The following is a 23,166-nucleotide window of genomic DNA, read 5'->3' as shown; positions in this document are numbered from 1 at the left end:
TTAAAGCTATGTTGAAGAGACAAGTAGCTACCCTACCTATGGGGCAGATTCAGACACATTCGGTTGGTCTGAAAATTTACAGCCTGATCGATAATCGGTCAGCCACGCATGCGCACAAAGGCTCTTGGCCCGGTCCTGGTTCCCAAAATACAGGGGACATATTTTGGAAACCAGCACCGGGCTCAAATAGCCAGCGATGTCATGCCACAACCGGGGGACACTTTTTACATAAGGACCCCCAGCCAAAGCATGATCACCCTGGCTGGTCAGCCCTGGCCAGGTCCCTGGAGGAGTGGGGACCCCCCAATAGAGGGGTCCACCCCTCCAGGGTAACACCAGCCCAGGCTGAAGCCTGGGGCTGTCCCTGCCTCCCCTGGGCTGTGGGTGGCAGGCTGATGTTATTATAATAATAAAAAAAAACATTGGTGAACAGTGGAAGGAGCAGCCTCGGATTTTCTCCTGTCTGAGGCTGCTGCTATGCCACTGGGTAAGAGGAGGATGAGGGAGCAGGGAGGAAGGAGAGGAGGTGGCCTCGTAGCTGCTGCTGCTGCAGATGGGAGGAGGGAAAGGGGATGAGCACTGTGACCTGGCGATGACAGATTTCGGATCAGCAGCATCTTCTCCTGATGACCCAGCAACCTGGCAACTGATTTCTCTGGCGGCAGGTACAACCTAGGAGATGCGATGCAATTTGCACATTGCATCATACCTCCTGTCATGTACATGCAATCTGGGCACTGTACATGTGATTTATTGCTGAAATCGCATGTAAATTGCACATATTGCATGTAAATCACCCTAGTGTTCGGGGGCCTTAACTGCAGGAATTTGGCACCTTGTTTCTAAATACCAGACAGATTTTATAAATAAAAAGTACTGTGTGATTGCAAAGTAACACAAGTTACTTATGCAAGTCTGAAACATAGTTTATATTGCACTTTTTACAGGAAAAAAAAAGTGTGTCTACCTGAAGTAAGTAAGAAAGATTTAATGGCATATTTTAAACTGTCTAGGTAGGAAAAAATATCAAATAGGAATAAAAATATACAATGAAAGAATAACTGTATATAAATATACTCACTAATACAGGTTGCAGGTGGAGACCAGCCATTTGATGTGCATACACGGGGTTTAGTTGGTTCAGACTGGGGTGTAAATCCTTCATTACACTGCAGCATAATTTCATCTCCTTCTTTGTAGACATGCTTCTCATTTAACAGTTGTCCATTGTCCACCTTTTGATATTGGTCACAGGTAATTTCTAGGGGAATATAACATAAAAATTTGAATAAAACATTGGATTTTTGGGATAAAAAATGTAACAAAAAAAGGTTATTATTGTTGCTTAGGATATGTCAGAGCAAAGCTGACAGGAAAAAATTAAGACATACCCATACGGGTAGATACTTCACCATGAACTATCTATTGACTTGTACATTAACGTATGCTGTTTACCTGCTCACATATCCTTGAGTCTTGTCCGATGTGGGTAAGATGCATCAACAATTTAATAAGCACATGGCCCAAATATAACACAGTTTTACATCAAGTGCTTGACAGTGGAAGCAGTGAATAGACAGTAACATGGCACTGTGCTTCGGTAAAACATAGTGGCGGAGATTTAATAGGATGTGAGATATTTGGTAAGAAATCTCTAGTTTCTTTAAAGCGGCATTCGGTGTAAATGATTGCCGCTTTAAAAAAACCCTGGAGATTTCTTGCCAAATCTCTCACTTTCTGAATCTCTCATCCTATTAAATTTCACCCAGTGTGTCTAGGATTGGTACTATAATCTGTTTATGCTCACTTCTATCCCTTCTGTGTCATACCAATCTATCTGCCCCTCCCCTCTAGAATGTAATCTCTTATGAGCAGGGAGCTCTCTCCTCATGTGCTTTTTTTTAGACTATATCTCTGCCACCCTGATAATTGCATCAGTGTCCTGCAGGGGAGTAGCGAGGGCGGAGCACAAGCTCCGGGCGCCGGAAGACATCAGGGTGCCGGAGCCGTGCCGGCACCGCCAGCTCGCCCGCTCCCCTGCACGCTCGTCTGCCCACTCACCCACCCGCTCCCGGCTCCCCGCTGTGTCTGGGAGTCGTGCTGCTATTTATAATTCATGTCTCCCGCTGGACCGCTAGCCAATAGGCGCTTGCGGTCCAGCAGCCAATCAACTGGTGGCCTGTGGTCCCGCGATCCAGCGGGAGATGTGAATTTTAAATAGCAGCACGTCTCCTGGACACAGCGGAGAGCTGGGAGTGGGCAGGCCCGGCTACTGGGGGGGGGGGGTGCGCGGACAGTGGCTTAACGAAAACTTTTGCTCCCCCCCGCCGGAACGATTTCGTGCGGCGCGGAGGTACCTGTATTCAGGGAGAGCCTGAAGGTCCCTGCGCCTGCGGCGCTGAGTATGATGTTGCCGGGGTCCCTGCAGTGAAGTGGAAATAACGCGCTATCTCGCGTTATTTCCACTTCACTGCAGGGACCCCGGCGGTGGCAACATCATACTCAGCGGCACAGGGACCTCCAGGCTCTCCCTGAATACAGGTACCTCCGCGCCGCACGGACCCCCCTGCCAGCTCCCCGCTGCACCCACAAGCAGTGGGGAGCTGGCAGAGAAAAAATAGCGCCCGTAGACCCCCGGCGCACACTACTTGGAGGGTGGTGCACGGACACACACTGCTTTGCCAGGGGGGTGGAGTGGTGCAGTGCACACTGCCCCTGACAGCAGCTGGGGGGGAGGGTGGTGCCGACTGCACACTGCCCCTGACAGCAGCTGGGGGGGGGGAGGGGGTGCCAACTGCACACTGTCCCTGACAGCAGCTGGGGGGGAGGGGGTGCTGACCACACACTGCCCCTGACAGCAGCTGGGGAGGGGGGTGCGCCACTCCCCTGCGGCTGGCTAAGTAAGGAGTACTCCCATCCTCCCTCCCTGCTCCACACTACTCCCACCCTCCCTCCCTGTTCCACACTACTCACTCCCACCCTCACTCCACACTACTACTCCCACCCTCCCTTCCTGCTCCGCACTATCACTCCCACCCTCTCTCCCTTCTCTGCACTATCACTCCCTCCCTGCTCCGCACTATTACTCCCACCCTCCCTCCCTGCTCCGCACTATCAGTGTAGGGGCCCCATGATTTATGTTGCCAGCACTGGGCTGCGGGCAGGGTAGCTGGCGGTGCATTGAATTTAAAATAGTGGTGGGGAGCCGGGAGCGGGCTGCTGCACAGTTCTGTCCCCCTTGGCAATGAGCAATTTCAGTCCCCCTTGGCAATGTGCAATTTCAGTCCCCCTTGGCATCGAGCATGAAGACCCTGGCCTTGAGCATGTAGGTAAGTAGCACTTATGTGTCAAATGTGTAATGGGCATTAAACAGTGTTATATAGTATACAATGGGCATTACGGTGTGTTATATAGTATGTGATGGGAATTACGGTGTGTTATATAGTATGCGATGGGCATTGCGGTGTGTCATATAGTATGTAATGGGCATCATGTATGGCCTTATGTGTAATTGGCATTATGACATGTGGCGTTATGTGTAATTGGTATTACAAAGTTCGCTAAAATGTGCAATGGGCATTACGGTGTGTGGTATAATGTTGGGCCACGCCCACGTTTCACTGCGCAGGAGCCTCACCTACTACAAATTTTTTTGGGGGGAAGCGAAACATGCCCTTGCTCCGGGCGCCGTGGCACCTAGCTACACCACTGGTGTCCTGTCCTCTGCTTCAACTGTCTTTATTTATAATTGTACTTGTCCTAATCTGCTTTGGGTACTTCTGTAGTTTCACGGCGCCGCCGGCTCAGTAACTTGGCAGCCTGCCAGAGGCTCGCGTGCCGCTCTAGCTACAGTGTTATTAACAGAAACTTGGCAGCCTGCCAGAGGCTCGCGTGCCGCTCTAGCTACAGTGTTATAGTGTAACGTAGATTAATGAAGTGTAAAAAGGAGACAAAATGGGATAAATGGGGCTTATAAATCGCTCACCCCGGCACACCGCTACCACAGGGGGTGTCCCCAATGTAGACGCTAACTTATTTTGGGCTTTTAGCGTGTCAATTCTCACTCCCGCCACTTCAGGCTTAGGCGCGCGCTACGCTGTTTACGTAGTCAGTCAGTCAGTCAGCTGTAGCCCTGTACGAGACGCTGAGGTCAATAATGGCAGTGGCAAGTCTCTGTATGGCAATGGAACGTCTGACATTATTTAACCTGCCACAGACAGAGGAGGAGGCTGTGGCTTTCTTGCAGGCCCGCCAGTTCCTGCCACAGACCATGACCTGCCCCAATGGACACCCCATGAAGCTCAGCATAAAGGAGCGCATGTGGCGCTGCCACATTAGGAGCTGCAGAAAAAAAGTCAGCGTCAGGTCAGCTCAATGGTTCAGGGGATCTCACCTCACCTTCGTGACCCTGATCAGATTTGTGTATTGCTGGGCAGAAGAGCTGACCAGCATGAAATTTTGCGACAAGCAGCTCAACATCTGCCAAAAAACTGCTGTCCTATACAGCAATCTAATGAGGGAGGCCTGTACGCTGGACCTGCTGGCACAGCCTCAGCGGCGAATCGGAGGCCCGGGGCAGATCGTCGAGGTCGACGAAAGCCTCTACGTAAAGAGGAAGAGCAACGTCGGACGGCTCCTGCCCCAGCAGTGGGTATTCGGGGGAATATCTAGGGAGTCCGGCCAGTGCTTTATTACTGCGGTGGAGCGGCGGGATACGGCCACCCTGATGGCTGCCATTGAGGCCCATGTTGAACCGGGCACTACTGTCTTCACAGACTGCTGGAGGGCGTACAATACCCAGCAACTCCAGCAGGCCGGTTATGTTCACGGAAAGGTGAACCACAAATACAACTTCGTCGACCCGGACACTGGGGTGCACACCCAGAATGTGGAGCGACTCTGGGGCAGCTGTAAGTGGCGTAATAAACGCCAGAGGGGTACCGCACGCCATTACCTCGATTCATACCTTCAGGAATTTATGTGGAGGCAGAGTTTAGGGGCCCAGGACCCCTTCCATCGTATTTGGCACGCTCTGACCCTGCTCCCCCTGGTCGAGAAAGAGAATGCTGGCGGTGCTGTTGACACAGTAGGTCCTTCCGGCGGTGATGTCGACACAGCAGGTCCGTCTACTGAAAATGCTGGTGGTGACGTAGACGCCGAAGTTCCTTCCTGCTCTACTGACTAAATCATGACTTTTAAATTATTGTTGGACTTTTTAGTGTTTATGATTATTTCATGTCATTGAATCATTTAGATTCTACAGTTATGTTGAATTTCAACAAAAAAAAAGTTAAATTTCACTTGAATTTCAACTAAAAAAAAAGTGAACAGTTGCCGAAAATGTCGTCTTCACTGTCTCAGGTGTGTGAGTGTGCAGGTGTGAATGTGTTCCTGAATCATCCCCACTATCCACGCCCACCCGAAGCGTGGCGAGCGCAGCGAGCCCCGCGAGGGGCGGCGGTACGCGTCCTACGACCTTTTCATACCCCCACTATCCACGTCGGCGTGGAGTTGAGAATAGAATAGTGTGGCGAGCGCAGCGAGCCACCGAGCCCGAAGCGTGGCGAGCGCAGCGAGCCCCGCGAGGGGACGCGGATACCTTCACAGGTAAACGCGTCCCCTCGCGGGCTTCACAGGTGTCCGCGTCGCTGCGGACACCTGTGAAGCCCGCGAGGGGACGCGTTTACCTGTGAAGGTATCCGCGTCCCCTCGCGGGGCTCGCTGCGCTCGCCACGCTTCGGGCTCGGTGGCTCGCTGCGCTCGCCACACTATTCTATTCTCAACTCCACGCCGACGTGGATAGTGGGGGTATGAAAAGGTCGTAGGACGCGTACCGCCGCCCCTCGCGGGGCTCGCTGCGCTCGCCACGCTTCGGGTGGGCGTGGATAGTGGGATTTACACAGTCGACAGCTGTTGCGTCGACTACTGCCACTGTGGACGGGCTTTAATAGTGTACCCCTAAACCCAGCTAAATTTAGATGCTTTTGTGTCTAAATTTAGATGTACCCCTCCACCCAACTAAATCCAGGCGCTTTAGCGTCTAAATTTAGATGCTAAACCACCTTTGCGGCTCCCAGGGAGCCTGGCTTTTGCGCCTAAATCCAGGCGCCCCCCTCCTTCTTAGCGGCTCGCAAGGCGCCTGGATTCAGAGGGTTTTGCGCCTAAATCCAGGCACCCCCCTCCTTCTTAGCGGCTCTCAAGGCGCCTGGATTCAGAGGGTTTTGCGACTAAATCCAGGCGCCCCCCTCCTCCTTAGCGGCTCTCAAGGCGCCTGGATTCAGAGGGTTTTGCGCCTAAATCCAGGCGCCCCCCTCCTCCTTAGCGGCTTGCAGGGAGTGTGAATCCAGGTGCATTAGCGCCTAGATCTAGGCTGCAAGCCATTGGATTTAGCGTGTACATGGGGGACACAGCGGTGTGCCGGGGTGAGTACTTTACAAGCCCCGGCACGTCAGCGTTGTGCCCGGGGTGTGTCCACTTGCCCCCGCTGTTGTCAGCGCTGCCCAGGCGCTGCCTATTTCACTGTGGAACTACAAGTACCACAGTGACCTGCCAGCGCCTGGGCAGCGCGCTGCTGCTGCTGCCCGGCCGCCACGCTGTTTACGTAGCTGTCAGTACAGCTAGAGCGGCGCGAGCACACTCTGTCTGAGCTAGAGCGGCACGCGCACGGTTAATCAGAGCCTCTGGCAGTCTGCCAAGTTTCTGAGACAGAGTGTGCGCGCGGCGGCGCCGTGAAACTACAGAAGTACCCTGCTTTGTACTGTAATTCTTTATTTTCTTGTTTCTCGTATCTATGTATTGTCAGTTGCTGCAGATTCAATATGGCTCCATATAAATAAACAATAATAATAACAATAATCACTGATCATGTCCCTCTTCTTCTTATACACCTTTATACAGAGGCAAAAATCCAGATGGCCCTGGGTCAGCATCGATGTAAAAGGAGTAGCTGGAAAAAAAAAGAAAAGGTCCATTTCCCCGCAAATCCCCACACTGGGAGGATCCGGGTGGGGGCAGTGTAACCATTTATGCAAACACATCCGAACTAGCTCCCGTTTACAGCAATGGTGAAGCCCAACTTCCCAACCACAGCGGCCTGTGTTCAGTATGGAGGATGAGCAGGGGGTGCACACAGCCTCCTCTGCTGTCTGCTGTACTGTGCAGACAGCAACGGAGACAGGGAGGTGGTGAATGGGTGCTTGTGTGCTGCATCCATTCATCTCACTGGGGGTGGTGCACAGAAGCTGGGGACAGGCGAGCAGCTTAACGTGGTGCCGGGCTTGCCCATAGCATGGTGGTCCCTCCCGGTGCAGCGATTGGCAGTCCCGGCGATTGGAGATGATGTCATCTCCAAGCGCCGCCCCCATTTACACTGTGTGTTGGCACCGCGGTGTAAACGGCGAAAATCCCGGATCCGACCTGGCTTGGAACCATGTTTTTGGTGTAAAAGAGTAATGCAAGAGGCAACAGTAACAAGATTCGCCAGCAGCAATAAAGCAGGTGGATTTTTGTCCTGAATTCCCTGGCACCCAGAGGGATTAATGAGTCATTGGGTCTTGAGTCTTTTCTGCAGGGGCGTAGGGAGGGTGGTTCCAGTGGAGCTTGTGCTTCAGGTGCCAGAAACTCTAGAGGGCGCCTTCTCTCCCCTCACAAGGGGGAGAAGCACAGCAGCAGTGGCCAGCGTCTTTCTCCCTGTGCCCCAGTGACAGTGAGTGATACTTAGCAGCAACAGCAGCAGCAAAAGCATGCCTGGAGGCTGTGTTGTCTGCAAATACTACCTGACAGCCGGCTGTCGGGGTCAGGTTTAGGCTGGATGCTGCAAAGGGCTGATGGTGCCATGTCAGTGTGAGGCTCTGTGAGGGGGCAGGGCTTAGCGGGTTGTCGGGGCGGGGCTTAGCAGAACCTGTGGCAGTATGAGGGGTTAGGGTGGTCTGCTCTGCTGCCCACAATGTGCTGAGCACTGCCTGGCTGGGTGCACTGTGCAGGCAGCAGCATCCCCACAGTTTCTTACCTTCCTTTCCACTATAATCATTCAGCCTACAGTGCAGAGATCAGCTCCGCCCACAAGCACACATAGGAGCTGATGGTCTGATGCAGCTAATGCTGCTGCCTTGGAAAGAGGAGGGCTGTCAGTGATCAGGAGCATGCAGCTGTACAGCTGTAACCTGCAGCTGTTACTCACAGTAAGAGATGGTCCCCCCCCCATTTAAAGTCACTCTACAACCCTGCGGCTGTGGCCTACCCCCTCTGTCTCCCCCCCCCCACTCTTCCACCCAATGGCTGTTATGTCTGTCTGTGTGTTGGTGTCTATAGCGGGCCATACACTTGTGAGATTTGGCCACTTTTCACCAGAAAGGGTCGGGCTGAGAAATCGGGTGAAAAGTGGCCAAATCGCATGTGTTTGACATTTGTTTGATACCCGGTCCTGTGCGCAATTGGATAGGAGTCGGATTTACTTGCAGGTCCGACCTCCGACAGCCTACCGTCAGCGTGGAATGGGATTGCATGCGATATATCGCATATAAAAGGACCACATGTGATATATCGCATGCGATCCTACCACCTGGGAAGCTTCCGGGTGTCTCAAGAGGATCTGCGACTTCTTATGTGTCACTGCCAATGTTTTAGTTTGTCTGTGTCTGTCTGTGTCAGCATCCTTGTGTGAGTGTGCCCGCATCTGTCTGTGTGTCAGTGTATTAGCTTATGTGTGTTAACATCTGTCAATATGTCAGCATCCATCTGTCAGCAACTCTGTGTCAATGTATGTCTGAGTGTCAGTGTTTCAGCAGCTGTCTGTATCAGTGTGTCAGCATATTTGTGTCAGTGTCAGCATTTGTATGTGTGAGTGTCAACATGCAGAGGAGTCTGATGGCATTATAGTGGTATGCGGAAGACTTTGATGGCATATTAGTACCCCACTTGAAGGCATGATTGTGGTATGTGGAATAGTCTAATGGCATAATAGTATCACACGTAAGAGTCTTATGGCATAAAAGTGGTCCACATAGTAGTCTTATGGCATAATAGGGGCAGATGCAGACTACACCTAATTCCCTATCCTGCAGTGTAACCACCCTAACCCCACAGTTTGACCCTAGGCTTCCCCTCCCCGCAGCCTATCATAGTTACCGATTGGGATCCTGCTGTCTGTATTCCAGCATAGGGTTCCTGATCTATTCGAAGTTCTGGGGTTGTTAGAGCAGTTGGTAAGCCAGCATCTGTATACCGACAACCAGCTTCCTGTAACCGCGTCCCACACAGAGTAATATATAATAATCCATGGGGTATAGGTGATTGCATGATGAGCAACTGGATGTCTGGAGCAATGTCCGTACTCTTCCAGTATTTAAGCTTGTATGTGTATGTATGGGGGGCGCCACTGCATGAGCTTGCTCCGGGTGCCATGACTCCACGCTACACCTCTGTTTTTCTGTAGGTAGAATCGACAGACCTTCTTATAGGCAGCTAGTAGAGAGTTCAGTTCAGGGTACGGTGTCCCCACACCAAAAACAAGGGATGGGCAGGTAATTATTGGAGGTACAGATAGGATTGATCCCACCACCAGAGCCTGGAAGGAAAATATCTACCATACGCCCCTTAAGGGTGATGAGCGTCTCCTCTTCTCCAATAAAGAATGCTTAATGACCCACGGGGGGACATACTTTCTCCTTGAAAAAGAACCTGGTTAAAGGTTTGAAACGCATTGGAGTTGTTCCATGGCCTTTTGGAAAGAGGGACTCTCAGCAGCTACACCAAGTGGAGACATCCCGGGACTTTATGCCATCTTATCTCCACCCATGCCCTACTGAGAGTCTGTTTACCTGGTTCTCCAACCATTCTGGTAAACTCTACCCCTTTTCCTTTAGGATACCATTGTTTTTGTTTTTACCATTTGTCATCCAAGATATCATATTAAAAAAAAAAAACGGTACTCTTTACTTAGAAGGGCGCCCATCATGGCCATCTCGGGCATTGAATGCACTAAAAAATCGGGTGCGATGCGACCGACGAGATGCCCGAGATTTCCCATAGGGAACAATGTTAAATGTCTCAATTGACCCGATTTTCCTGTTCAATGCCTCAATTGACCCAATTTTGCCATAGGAAACAATGTTAAATGGGCCACAGAGGCCAAATAGGCACCCTGAAGTGTATAAAAGCCACCCGAATTGTTAACGCCACCCCACGATCAACGTCAACCCGAAGCGTGGCGAGCGCAGCGAGCCCGCGAGGGGCGGCGGTACGCGTCCTACGACCTTTTCATACCCCCACTATCCACGTCGGCGTGGAGTTGAGAATAGAAAGTGTGGCGAGCGCAGCGAGCCACCGAGCCCGAAGCGTGGCGAGCGCACGCGGATGCCTTCACAGGTATCCGCGTCCCCTCACGGGCTTCACAGCTGTCCGCGTCCCCTCGCCACGCTTCGGGCTCGGTGGCTCGATGCGCTCGCCACACTTTCTATTCTCAACTCCACGCCGACGTGGATAGTGGGGGTATGAAAAGGTCGTAGGACGCGTACCGCCGCCCCTCGCGGGCTCGCTGCGCTCGCCACGCTTCGGGCTGACGTTGATCGTGGGGTGGCGTTAACAATTCGGGTGGCCATTATACACTTCAGGGTGCCTATTTGGCCTCTGTGGCCCATTTAACATTGTTTCCTATGGAAAAATCGGGTCAATTGAGGCATTGAACAGGAAAATTGGGTCAATTGAGACATTTAACATTGTTCCCTATGGGAAATCGCGGGCATCTCGTCGGTCGCATCTCACCCGATTTTTTAGTGCATTCAATGCCCGAGATGCCCGAGATTTTTTACTAACGATGCCCACAATCAAAATCGTGGGCGCCGTTCTAAGTAAAGAGTACCAAAAAAACTTATTACACTATATTCCACTTTCTCCATTCTTTATGTGGGTCCTCCTACTCCATGGAGTCCTTTATCCATATTGATGGGAAGGTGCATATGAGAGGACCCTCATTAAGCTTTGTTTATTGGAGAAGAGGAGATGCTCATCACCCTTGGCTGACAGGCTAGTTCATGCCTAAGGTCTTTTAGGGGAGGGAATTTTGGATGTATATATTTGTACATTAATGTTATGTGCATTTGGCTCCTGTTGTCCCTGATAACATGGGTAAGTCTGATTGACTCCTCTTTCTGCACAAGTATAGTATTTGGTTTTAATATGTCATCACAGTTTATTCACAGTTCTCATAAATTGTAATAAATGTATATTTAGTATTACTGTTTCATTTTATGTGCCCCAATATACAATGCATTCCCTTTTTTGAGAACTACATAAGCTGTACCTTGTTCTTAGGAGCTCCTCTCTATTACATTAATAATTACTATCAGGGCTGGTGCTACCATTAGACAGCTTTAGGCAGCTGCCTATGGGCGCCAGCACTTGGAGGGCGGCACTGAGTGAGGAAAAAGGCTCTGACGGCTGTGAGGCACCAACTCCCTGCACTTATCTGCCGGGCAGTGGAGCGCCTGTTCTCAGATGCTCCTGCACTGACAGAGAGGAGTGGGAGACCGCATCACAGAGGAGAGCAGTCAGTGCACCTCCTTATGGAGGCGACGGAGAGGAGCTGGATTTGCATATGCTGAAGAGGATGGCTGGCCAAGCACCACTGGGGTTGCAGGTAGCATTGCATCACCTGCTCGTGCCAACAATGCCTGCTGCTGCTGCAGAGTTTCATCACTGCATTGCAGAGATGTTAGGAGCAGAGCTGCTGGGACCTGTCAGAGCTCCAGTCACCAGCCGGCACCCAGACAGAAGAGCGCAGCTCCACAGCTGGAGTGACACATGGCTATACACAGTAGCAGGTATTCAATGCGGCCGGCGAGGGGGTTAAACAGCGAGGATTGCAGAAAACCAGCAATCCTCGCTGTTTAACCCCCGCGCCGACCACTCGCTCTATTCAATGTTCTGGGGAAATTCTCGCTGTCACAGGACAGCGAGAATTCCCTAAAACAGCGAAACCCGTGGCTAATGCAGAAAACTCGCTGTATTTAGCCGCGAGTCTCGCTGCTTCTGGAGCCTCATACGCCAATTCTCCCTCGCTCAAAAAATGGAGCGAGGGGAAATTGGCGTATGAGGGGGCTGCTTTGAATACTGACAGGGTGAGTGGTGGCAGCGAGCAGGAAGCTCTGCTCGCTGTCCCCACTCGCCCACAGCATTGAATACCTGCCAGTGAGTGATTGTCCTCTCTCTCTCCTCCCTGTTACTCCAGCCCCCTTGCGTTTCCACCCTCAGTGTCCTGCTCTCTAGCTGCCTCACAGCTCCCCCTATTTACCCGCCCCCCCTCTAACACAGGCAACCATCTCCTGTCTTCTCTCACATATCACAGCTCCAACCCCCCTCCCCCCATTCGCGGCACCCACAACCCCCCCCCCCTCTCCCACACAGGCTATCCCCTCCTGTCTGCTCACCCCTATCACAGCTCCAACCCCCCTCCTCCATTCGCGGCACCAGCGACCCCCCTCCCCCACACAGTATACCCTCTCCTGTCTTCTCTCCCCTATCACAGCTACAACTCCTCTCCCCCATTCGCGGCACCCTCGACCCCCCCCCCCCCACACACACACACTGTATACCGTCTCCTGTCTTCTCTCCCCTATCACAGCTCCAACCCCCCTCCCCCATTCGTGGGACCCGCGACCCCCCTCCCCCACACAGGATACCCTCTCCTGTCTTCTCTCCCCTATCACAGCTCCAACTTCCCATCCACCACAGGCTACCCCTTCATGGTCTCTCCCCACACAACTACAACCCCCCCCCCAAACACACACACACACTGGCTACCATATGTTCTCTCCCCCAACAGCTCCTCCCACAGCTGCGGAACCCATAATCCCCTGCCAGGGCTATTTTTACAGGGGGACAACGCGCCACTCGTCCACTGTTGATATTGTCGCGGACAGATGCCTCCACCTCCACCAGCAAACCCGCTGGTTCAAGGTACTGACTGAATGCTGCTGGAGACAAGTTTTGGGAGTTTGGACTATCACCACTCACTGGCTGGGAGATGCTGTAAGCCGGGACTGTGGCGGTATTGTTGGTCAGTAAACCGGTGTTATATGCTTTCACATTCATGGGGATATCACTCTGCGGGCGTGGGCAGGCTATTTACTCCTCTTGGTGGCCCAGCTTCTCCAAGACGCTGAAATCAGTATCTCTGGTGCCGTTTTCAATCCTCCTAGACCTACACCGTGCTGCAGTCTGACTCTGCAACTCCTTTTGTGTTGGATGATGGTACTGCTTTCAGCTTTTGCCTCCTCCTGAGTCTGCTCTGACTTACTGTACTGGTTATTAAAAGTGCACAGATTATTAATGGCATAATATTTACATACATGTTGTCCTTGACTATTACTGACTGACACTGATTATTGGGCCATTAATCAGTGTCAGTAATTGTCCAGGTCAACATGTATGTAAATATTAATGCCATTCATAATGGCATTAATATTTACATACATGTTATCCTTCACTACTACTTACAGTTCTTGGATTTTTTTAAACGCAGCAGTTAAAAAAACTGGTATGGCGTACTATAGGAGTAATGAATTCTCTAGAGAGCAAAGGGGTAAGCAGTGCCTTTTCTAGCAGCCAGCCATTGTGTGATCCTCATGTACCACAAGGACACACCCCCTTCTCTCTGTAGGTCTCGCTGAATTTTCCTCCTACTGTACGTCTCTACATCACCCATTCACTAGTGTCACCTTCGCTCCCATAGTGTTTCATGTGGATTTCTGTCTGGCTGAGTTATGGATGGCTGTCTTCATGGCCTGCCCCCTGGGGGGCGCTTGCAGAATATTTGCCTACGATAATGAGAAACCTTGCACCGCCCCTGATAACTAACACATTTCTATAACAGTAAGCAGTGACACTATTTTCCCACAGAATTCTCTTTAAACTCACTAAGGTGAAGTCTAGGTACTTGTGTATTATCACGGCGCCCATCGCATTGCATACCATAAGGCTTAATATGGTATGCAATGAGATGAGATGTGCTGCGATGGGACCCGATCTTATACAATTTAAAATTGTATACCATTGTATATGGCATACAATGAGATCAGATGAGATTTTAAATTGTATAAGCACACTAATGGTTGGTTTCAATGTTAATTGGCCCCCATATAAGATTTTTAATTGTATAAGCACCCTAATGGGTGCTTACAATGTTAAATGCACCCCCACGCCACCCCCACTATCAAGGCCAACCCAAAGCGTGGCAAGCGCAGCGAGCCCGCGAGGGGCGGCGGTACGCGTCCTCCGACCTTTTCATACCCCCACTATCCATGTCAGCGTGGAGTTGATTTTATATAGCGCGGCGAGCGCAGCGTGCCCCGCGAGGGGACGTGTAATACATGTAAAGTAAAACGCGGCCGCTCGCCACGCTTCGGGCTCGGTGGCTCACTGCGCTCGCCACACTATATAAAATCAACTCCATGCCGACATAAGTAGTGGGGGTATGAAAAGGTCGGAGGACGCACACCGCCGCCCCTCGCAGGCACGCTGCGCTCGCCACGCTTCGGGTTGGCGTTGATAGTGGTGGTGGCGTGGGGGTGCATTTAACATTGTAAGCACCCATTAGTGTGCTTATACAATTTAAAATCTCGGGTGACATTCTATGCTATGCGCTAAATGCGCATGTTTAATTCACACACTATATCGCCGCAAATCGCCTATTTAGAAATCGCATTTTTCAGCCTAAATGCGCATATTTAATGTGATGCGCATTGGAGGCTGAAAAGTGCGAATAGGGGCAATTTGCAGCGATGTGGTGCGCTGGTTTTAGTCCTGAAAATGTGCGATTTTCATGTGTGAAAATCGCACATTTGCAGGACAGCGCAAGCTTGTTAAAAAAAGAACCGAGCGCGGGGTCCCCCGCCCGAGTCTAACCAGCCCCGGGCTCACTGAGCCGGCGCTGGTGACATAAAATCAGGGTCCCCGACAAATAGGGGTCCCCTTGATTTTATGAAACCAGCACCAGACTCAAGGTCCGGCGCTGGTTCCCAAAATACGGGGGACAAAGTGACTAGGGGTCCCCCGTATTTTAAGAACCAGCACCGGTCACAACCAGCCAGCAGGCTAATGCCACAGCCGGGGGGAGACTTTTTATACAAGTCCCCCCGGCCAAAGCATTAACCCCCTGGCTGGTCAGCATGGGCAGGGGTCCTGGGGAAGTGGGGACCCCCCCAATGAAGGGGTCCCCCCCTCCAGGACTTACCAGCCCATGCTGATAGTCCGGGGCTGTCCCCGATGCCCCTGTGTGGTGGGCATCGGGCTGATGCTTTGTGTAAAAAAAAGAATGTAAACTATTGTTTTACACTGGCGAACTATCAGTCCCAGCAAGCCTACCCCGCATGCTGGGACTTGGGGAACCACAAGTCCCAGCATGCGGGGCATTAAAGTGCCCGCTGGCACTTGTAGTTCTGCAGTGTAAAAAATAGTGCACAAAATCACACTGACACCCTGTAAAATAAAACTTTAATACACACAAAACACACTGATACTTACCTACCTTGAGCCCGTAGGTCGGTCCCTGGATCCTGGATTCGTCCTCCGGGGCTCCAGGGCAGAAGAGTCCGGTTCCGGGGCCTTGGTCCTGGTTCCGGGGCTGGTCCTGGGGTTCCGGGGCTCCTGGCGTGAAGAATCCGGGGTCCGGGATCCGTGGTAGTCCAGAGGGGTACCTAAGGAGGGAAATCCAACTCACCTGCTCCCCGGCGGCGACCTCCGGTGACAGGACTGCTCCCGAATGGTACCCGGCTTCAAGGAGTTGGTCCGGCGCTGAGATGTTGCCTCCTCGACGTCTCTGAACAGAATGATTTCTCGGCCAATCAGGAGCCGAGAAAGTCGGCTTCTGATTGGCCAGAAATCATTCTGAATATAGACGCCGAGGGAGTAACATCTCTGCTCTGGATGCGCAGAGATGTTACTCCCTCGGCGTCTATATTCAGAATGATTTCTGGCCAATCAGGAGCCGACTTTCTCGGCTCCTGATTGGCCGAGAAATCATTCTGTTCAGAGATGTCGAGGAGGCAACATCTCAGCGCCGGACCAACTCCTTGAAGCCGGGTACCATTCGGGAGCAGCGCTGTCACCGGAGGTCGCCGCCGGGGAGCAGGTGAGTTGGATTTCCCTCCTTAGGTACCCCTCTGGACTACCACGGATCCCGGACCCCGGATTCTTCACGCCAGGAGCCCCGGAACCCCAGGACCAGCCCCGGAACCAGGACCAAGGCCCCGGAACCAGACTCTTCTGCCCTGGAGCCCCAGAGGACGAATCCAGGATCCAGGGACTGACCTACGGGCTCAAGGTAGGTAAGTATCAGTGTGTTTTGTGTGTATTAAAGTTTTATTTTACAGGGTGTCAGTGTGATTTTGTGCACTATTTTTTACACTGCAGAACTACAAGTGCCAGCGGGCACTTTAATGCCCCGCATGCTGGGACTTGTGGTTCCCCAAGTCCCAGCATGCGGGGTAGGCTTGCTGGGACTGATAGTTCGCCAGTGTAAAACAATAGTTTACATTCTTTTTTTTACACAAAGCATCAGCCCGATGCCCACCGCACAGGGGCATCGGGGACAGCCCCGGACTATCAGCATGGGCTGGTAAGTCCTGGAGGGGGGGGACCCCTTCATTGGGGGGGTCCCCACTTCCCCAGGACCCCTGCCCATGCTGACCAGCCAGGGGGTTAATGCTTTGGCCGGGGGGACTTGTATAAAAAGTCTCCCCCCGGCTGTGGCATTAGCCTGCTGGCTGGTTGTGTCCGGTGCTGGTTCTTAAAATACGGGGGACCCCTAGTCACTTTGTGCCCCGTATTTTGGGAACCAGCGCCGGACCTTGAGTCTGGTGCTGGTTTCATAAAATCGAGGGGACCCCTATTTGTCGGGGACCCTGATTTTATGTCACCAGCACCGGCTCAGTGAGCCCGGGGCTGGTTACACTCGGGCGTGGGACCCCGCGCTCGTTTTTTTTTTATTTAACCATTTCTTTTATTTTTTACAGCAGAACCCTGCACGGAACATTGCGATCTGTGCAGGGTTCTGCCTAATTCGCCTAACAGACCCAGGTCTGAAATTAGTGCGAAAATTAGTCACTTAAATAATGCGATGTGCAAATGCGCATAGCATTAAATAAGCGACTTGTATACTTTTCTGTGCGCAAACATCTGGATGCGATAAAAATGCGAATTAATCTCGCATTTTTATTCACCAGACCTTTACGCACAAAATATGCGATTTCAGCCCCTGTGCGCATCCCATTAAATCATCGATTTAATGGGAAAATGCGATATCGCCATTTTGTGGTCTAATTACCGCAAAATAGCGAAAATCGCAGAGCATAGAATGTCACCCCTCATCTCATTTCATTGTATGCCATTGTATGCCATATACAATGGTATACAATTTTAAATTGTATAAGATGCCATAAGATGGAAATCGTGGGCGCCGTGCCAATACACAAGTACCAAAGTCTATTTTAGTTTTTATACATTTCTAACAAATAATCAATGCACAGATTAAATTAAAAAGATTCATTATTTTATTATGTAATCACCAGAGTTAATCAAACGGGATGCATTCAATATACCTACAATCAAAATCCCGATGGTCAAAATACCGACAACCATTAACCGACGGTCAAAATACCGACACGGTCAAAATACCGACATTCAAGATGTAGACAGGTCAAAAAGTCAACATGAGTTTTTCATGATTTGTTTTCATTGAAACCAACTTTTTCATACTTTACCATCCCAGTGGACATGGAGGGGGAATATAATAGTTTGCGGAGCGCAGCGAGGCACCATGCCCAAAGCATGGCGAGTGCAGCGAGGGGACGTGGTACACAACATACAGACCAAAAAATATGAAAAACTTGTGTCTACTTTTTGAAATGTCTACATTTTAAATGTTGGTATTTTGACGTTGTCGGTATTTTGACCGTCGATTAATGGTTGTCGGTATTTTTATTGTAGGTAAATCATACCGAACCCATTGAAACAGCTCAGTATACTCCACGTTGTGAAATAACAATTTGGCAAAAATCAGTTAGGCATTAAATTTGTGACTTTTACCAAGTTTGTTTTTTTGCAAGTTATGTCTTTATAAAACAAAAAGTAAATAAATTAGGAAATATAAAGACCCCACAGGGTTAATTAAATTAGCCATGAGTTACAAAAGCAAGTGTGGCAATATGCCTCAGTTATGGTACCTTCAGATTTGTGGATATTTGCTTGCAGAACCATAGAGCTTTGCACAGAACTATGCAAGTCTGGTGCAAATCCGGGCCACAAGTGGAATGAGTTGCAGTGCTGGCAATGGGGTGGAGATCCCATTGCCAGGACAGCCTATGATCTCACATGTAATTAAGTTGACTCCTGTGATGAACTAGTATACAGTACATGTCTATAATATGGATTTATTATTGCTGAAAAGTCAAAGCTGTGTCAACTCTCCTGTATATCATAAACTCCCTAGTATAGCTGCAGGGCCGGTGCAAGGCACCGGAGCGCCCCAGGGGGTGGTGATGCGGTCGACGCACCGCTCCACTCCACGGGGGTGCCGGGTGAAGCGGCGCGGGCCGCCGCGTCACTCCAGGGGGGGAGATGCGGCAGCGGCCGAGAGGCTCCACGAGGTCGGGGGAGAGTTGCAGGGGGGAGGGGGAGTTGCTCACCTCTATCCTGCTCCCTCCCACCGAGTCACTCCAGTGAGGGGGGGGGGGGAGATGCGGTGGTGGCGGCCGAGTTGCTCACCTCCATCCACCCTGCTCCCTCCTGCCTCCTATGCATCTATTCACATTAAGTACAGAGTTTGGGTGAAGCCCGACACCCATACGCCAGAAGAGCATGCCCCATAATGATATCCACGGGGCCCACATTAGTGAAGCCATTGGGGTCATCCTACTTATGTAAGTGACCCGGGAACTCTAGCCTTATGACCAACTTTCCTACAACCATCCAACTAGTTGCTTGGACGGAATAAAAATATGGTACTGGATGGGAGCAAATGACAATCAGAAATGTGCTCACAAACTCAGGAAAATGGACAAAAACATTCAGTCAAATTGTTGAAATCAAATAGGTTCAACTACAGTACCGTGTCTGAGGAACAGTTTTTGTCCTTTTCCAGATTTTGGGAGCAAATTTCTGAAGTAAATATTACATTTGTTCCCATTCAGTACCATATTTTTATTCCATCCAAGTAACTACCTGTGGTTGGATGGTTGGAGAAAAGTTGGTCTGATGTGTGTCCAGTATTAGCCTAGCCGGATCACTATGACAGAATTGCAGATGAACATTTCAGTTATTTCCATTTTTCATTCAAAGTACAACTTACCTATACATGTTGGTGGAATTGCATCCCACTCTCCTTCTGATGTGCAGAAAATCTCAGAAGGGCCATTCAGCTTAAGCTTTGACTCCTTGCATTCAAATCTAACTACTTGACCAACAGGATATTCATCATCGGATGAAGGAGATAACAGCCTTACATTGTCCTTTACTTCAATTGAAGGGCAATGCAACACTAAGAAAAAAACAACAACTTTTTTTTTCTATTTACTTCATGACATTTTTATTCATCTCTAAACCTATAGACACAGCGTTTCCAAAGAGACAGGAAAAAGGTTGTCCTTGGTGTGGTGCACCTATAGCAGAAATAATTAAACAATAAAATTTAGCTTTTATTCATTAATTTTAAAACTTGCGAAATATAAAACACACCAAAAACAAAGTAAGAGTGATGGACAAAGGTAGAATAAGTGTGTTAAAAGGACGGCGGTTGCTTGGCGACGCACTTTTATCTGTTGTGATTCAATTATAATGTATTATGTAGCATCACAGGTTGTAATATTGTGACCGCTCGAAGAGAGGGTTGCGAACGTCTAACTCTCTCATGCCCCTTTCCCACTGCAGCCTTAAAACGGTATATTGCCGATTTTTGAGGGCAAAATACCGTTTAAGGCTGCAGTGGGAAAGCGCCAGAGTTGAAATACCGTTTAAAGTTAAACGGTATTTCAACCCGTTTTCAAAGCAGAGTCCTACACGGTTAAATAACGTTTAAGAGGCAGTGGGAATGCAGCATTAGAGGCAGTGGGAATGCAGCATTAGAGGCAGTGGGAATGCCTCTTAAATGTTATTTAGCCTCCAGGCAGTCCCAGTGCCTGATGAAACCTAGTAGTTCGCACTTTGTGCATGTGTAATGTGTCCACGTGCATACTAATGAGCCGCTAATTACATATGCGCATATGTAATGAGCGGCTCATTAGTATGCACGTGCACTCATTACATATACGCAAAGTGATAACTACTAGGTCTCATCAGGCACTGGGACTGCCTGTATCCTGCATGGACCCTGCAATGACCCCCGCTGCCTCCCCACTGCCCACAGGTAAGTACAAGGGGAGGGGAGGTGGGGGCACAGGGCAGGTAGGGGGGGGGGGTTAGGCACTATTTACACTGGGGGGGGGTGGATTAGGCACTCTTTACACTGGGGGAAGGGGGGGTTAGGCACTCTACATTATACACGGTTCACTGCAATGGGAATGGTACTTAAATGGTATTTAAAACGGTAATCTGCTGCAGTGGGAATGCTAATACCGTTTTAAATACCATTTAAGATTACCAGTACTTTAAACTGGTCTGCAGTGGGAAAGCAGCATAAGAGATAGGTCAAACTGCCTTTGCACTGTATGTCTCGTGTCTCCTACTTGTAGGGATAAATGCCGTGTTTGATATTTACACGGAAATAGTGTAAGTTGTCGCAGTCTCAGGACTACAGGGGTTGGGGTCACCGGAATTGTAATTGATTTAGATATGTCACAGATATGGTGTATAGCAAATATGTTTTGAAGCAACCACCTAATATTATCAACACTGTGGTTATATGCTGGTGATCTGCTCACATTATAAGACTGTATATACGCCCTCAATTTATCCTTTTCATCAGTGTAATGCCAGGTTCATAGAATCATTTATAGGCACTTGTACAGGATTCACTGTGTTTATAAGTGGTGATAATTCCACATTTTAATCTTTCTAGTTGCTCGCGAGGTGTCCGTTTCTCACGTATATGCGGATCATAATTCACCCGTTGAGATAGTTGTATTGTATAGTGTCTAGATATGCATAAATGGGAATGTTTGAGGATCAATCTTACATGTGATTGGTGTGTTCATTCCTCTTGATACACATATCGTGTAGGTGCCATATGGGTTCCATAAAATATGGTTGTTTCCAAGGTGATAAAACATGAGAAGTGTAACAGGTGTATAGTGGAAGTGTTGAAAATATAATGTGATGTTGTGATACTGTGATTTAATGAGTATATTAGTGACAGGGCTTCACTGGCGTAACTAAGCCACCGCAGCCCCCGCCGTGGCGGGGAGGCGCAGAGTAACTATGGGCGCCGGGGGGGCTGCGGTGCTATAGTTACCCGCTGCGCTGCTGCCCGGCCGCATCTTCGGTCACTGTCCCGTCACTCGCTCCCGGCGCCGGCTCCTGCTGATAATGAAAAGTGACACTTAGAAAATGGCTGCCCCCGTATTGCAGACAGTTTTGGCAGCCATTTTCTAAGAGTCACTTTTCATTATCAGCAGGAGCCGGCGCCGGGAGCGAGTGACGGGACAGTGACCACAGACAGATGCGGCCGGGCAGCAGCGCAGCGGAGACTGGAGCAGCGGGAGACTGGACGGGACAGTGACCGCAGATGCGGCTCTGTCAGGTATGGAGGCGGGGGCGCCGAATTTTTTTGGGCGGGGGGGCGCAAATTATATAGTTACGCCACTGCAGGGCTTGTGTCCAGTGTGACAGGGCCTGTGTACAGTGTGACAGGGTTTGTGTCCAGTGTACAGGGGTTGTGTCCAGTGTACAGGGGTTGTGTCCAGTGTACAGGGGCTGTGTCCAGTGTACAGGGGCTGTGTACAGGGGCTGTGTCCAGTGTAAAGGGGTTGTGTCCAGTGTACAGGGGCTGTGTACAGGGGTTGTATCCAGTGTACAGGGGCTGTGTCCAGTGTACAGGGGCTGTGTCCAGGGGCAGTGAACAGGGGCTGTGTACAGGGGTTGTGTCCAGTGTGACAGGGCCTGTGTCCAGTGTGACAGGGGCTGTGTCCAGTGTACAGGGGCTGTGTACAGGGGCTGTGTACAGGGGCTGTGTCTAGTGTACAGGGGTTGTGTTCAATGTACAGGAGCTGTGTACAGGAGCTGTGTCCAGTGTCCAGGGGCTGTGTCCAGGGGCAGTGTCCAGTGTGACGGCTGTGTCCAGTGTAGAGGAGCTGTGTCCCGGGGCGGTGTCCAGAGGCTGTGTCCATTGTCCAGGGGCTGTGTCCAGGGTAAAGGGCTGTGTCCATTGTCCGGGGGCTGTGTCCAGGGTGACGGGCTGTGTCCAGTGTCCAGGGGCAAGGTCCAGGGGCAGTGTCCAGTGTGACGGCTGTGTACAGTGTACAGGAGCTGTGTCCAGGGGGGGTGTCCAGAGGCTGTGTCCATTGTCCAGAGGCTGTGTCCAGGGGCTGTGTCCAGGGTGACGGGTTGTGTTGATTGTCCAGGGGCTGTGTCCAGGGTGACGGGCTGTTTCCAGTGTCCAGGGGCAGTGTCCAGGGGCAGTGTCCAGTGTGACGGCTGTGTCCAGTGTACAGGAGCTGTGTCTAGGGGCGGTGTCCAGAGGCTGTGTCCAGTGTGACGGCTGTGTCCAGTGTACAGGAGCTGTGTCCAGAGGCTGTGTCCATTGTCCAGGGGCTGTGTCCAGTGTGACGGCTGTGTCCAGTGTACAGGAGCTGTCTCCAGAGGCTGTGTCCATTGTCCAGGGGCTGTGTCCATGGGCTGTGTCCAGGGTGATGGGCTTTGTCCATTGTCCAGGGGCTGTGTCCTGGGTGACGGGCTGTGTCCAGTGTCCAGGGGCAGTGTCCAGGAGCAGTGTCCAGTGTGACGGCTGTGTCCAGTTTACAGAAGCTGTGTCCAGGGGGGGTGTCCAGAGGCTGTGTCCATTGTCCAGAGGCTGTGTCCAGGGGCTGTGTCCAGGGTGACGGACTGTGTCCATTGTCCAGGGGCTGTGTCCAGGGTGACGGGCTGTGTCCAGTGTCCAGGGGCAGTATCCAGGGTGACGGACTGTGGCCAGTGTCCAGGGGCAGTGTCCAGGGGCTGTGTCCAGGGGCAGTGTCCAGTGTG

The 23,166-nt window shown here is 50.9% G+C and overlaps 1 protein-coding gene across 10 annotated transcripts in view; it reads right to left on the bottom strand.

The window, feature by feature from the left end:
* LOC146026277 (complement factor H-like) overlaps nt 1-23,166 on the bottom strand; it is a 960,333-nt gene that overhangs the window by 428,793 nt on the left and 508,374 nt on the right. For 7 of the 10 annotated variants that reach the window (XR_014454407.1, XR_014454408.1, XR_014454409.1 and 4 more), the window contains 2 exons: nt 19,343-19,531; nt 1,082-1,261 (listed from right to left, as the gene is read on the bottom strand). Coding sequence is in view for 1 of the 10 variants with exons in the window: in XM_083156809.1 (XP_083012935.1) it covers nt 1,082-1,261; nt 19,343-19,531 (369 nt within the window). In the remaining 9 variants the exon portion in view is untranslated. The remainder of the gene's footprint in view (nt 1-1,081; nt 1,262-19,342; nt 19,532-23,166) is intronic. The other 3 variants (XR_014454413.1, XR_014454414.1, XR_014454415.1) reach the window with 1 other exon arrangement.

This window comes from Crinia signifera, chromosome 8, assembly GCF_055691185.1.
Source record: "Crinia signifera chromosome 8, ASM5569118v1, whole genome shotgun sequence".
Classification (NCBI taxonomy): Eukaryota; Metazoa; Chordata; class Amphibia; order Anura; family Myobatrachidae; genus Crinia; species Crinia signifera.
This window is presented reverse-complemented; position numbering and strand designations above follow the sequence as displayed.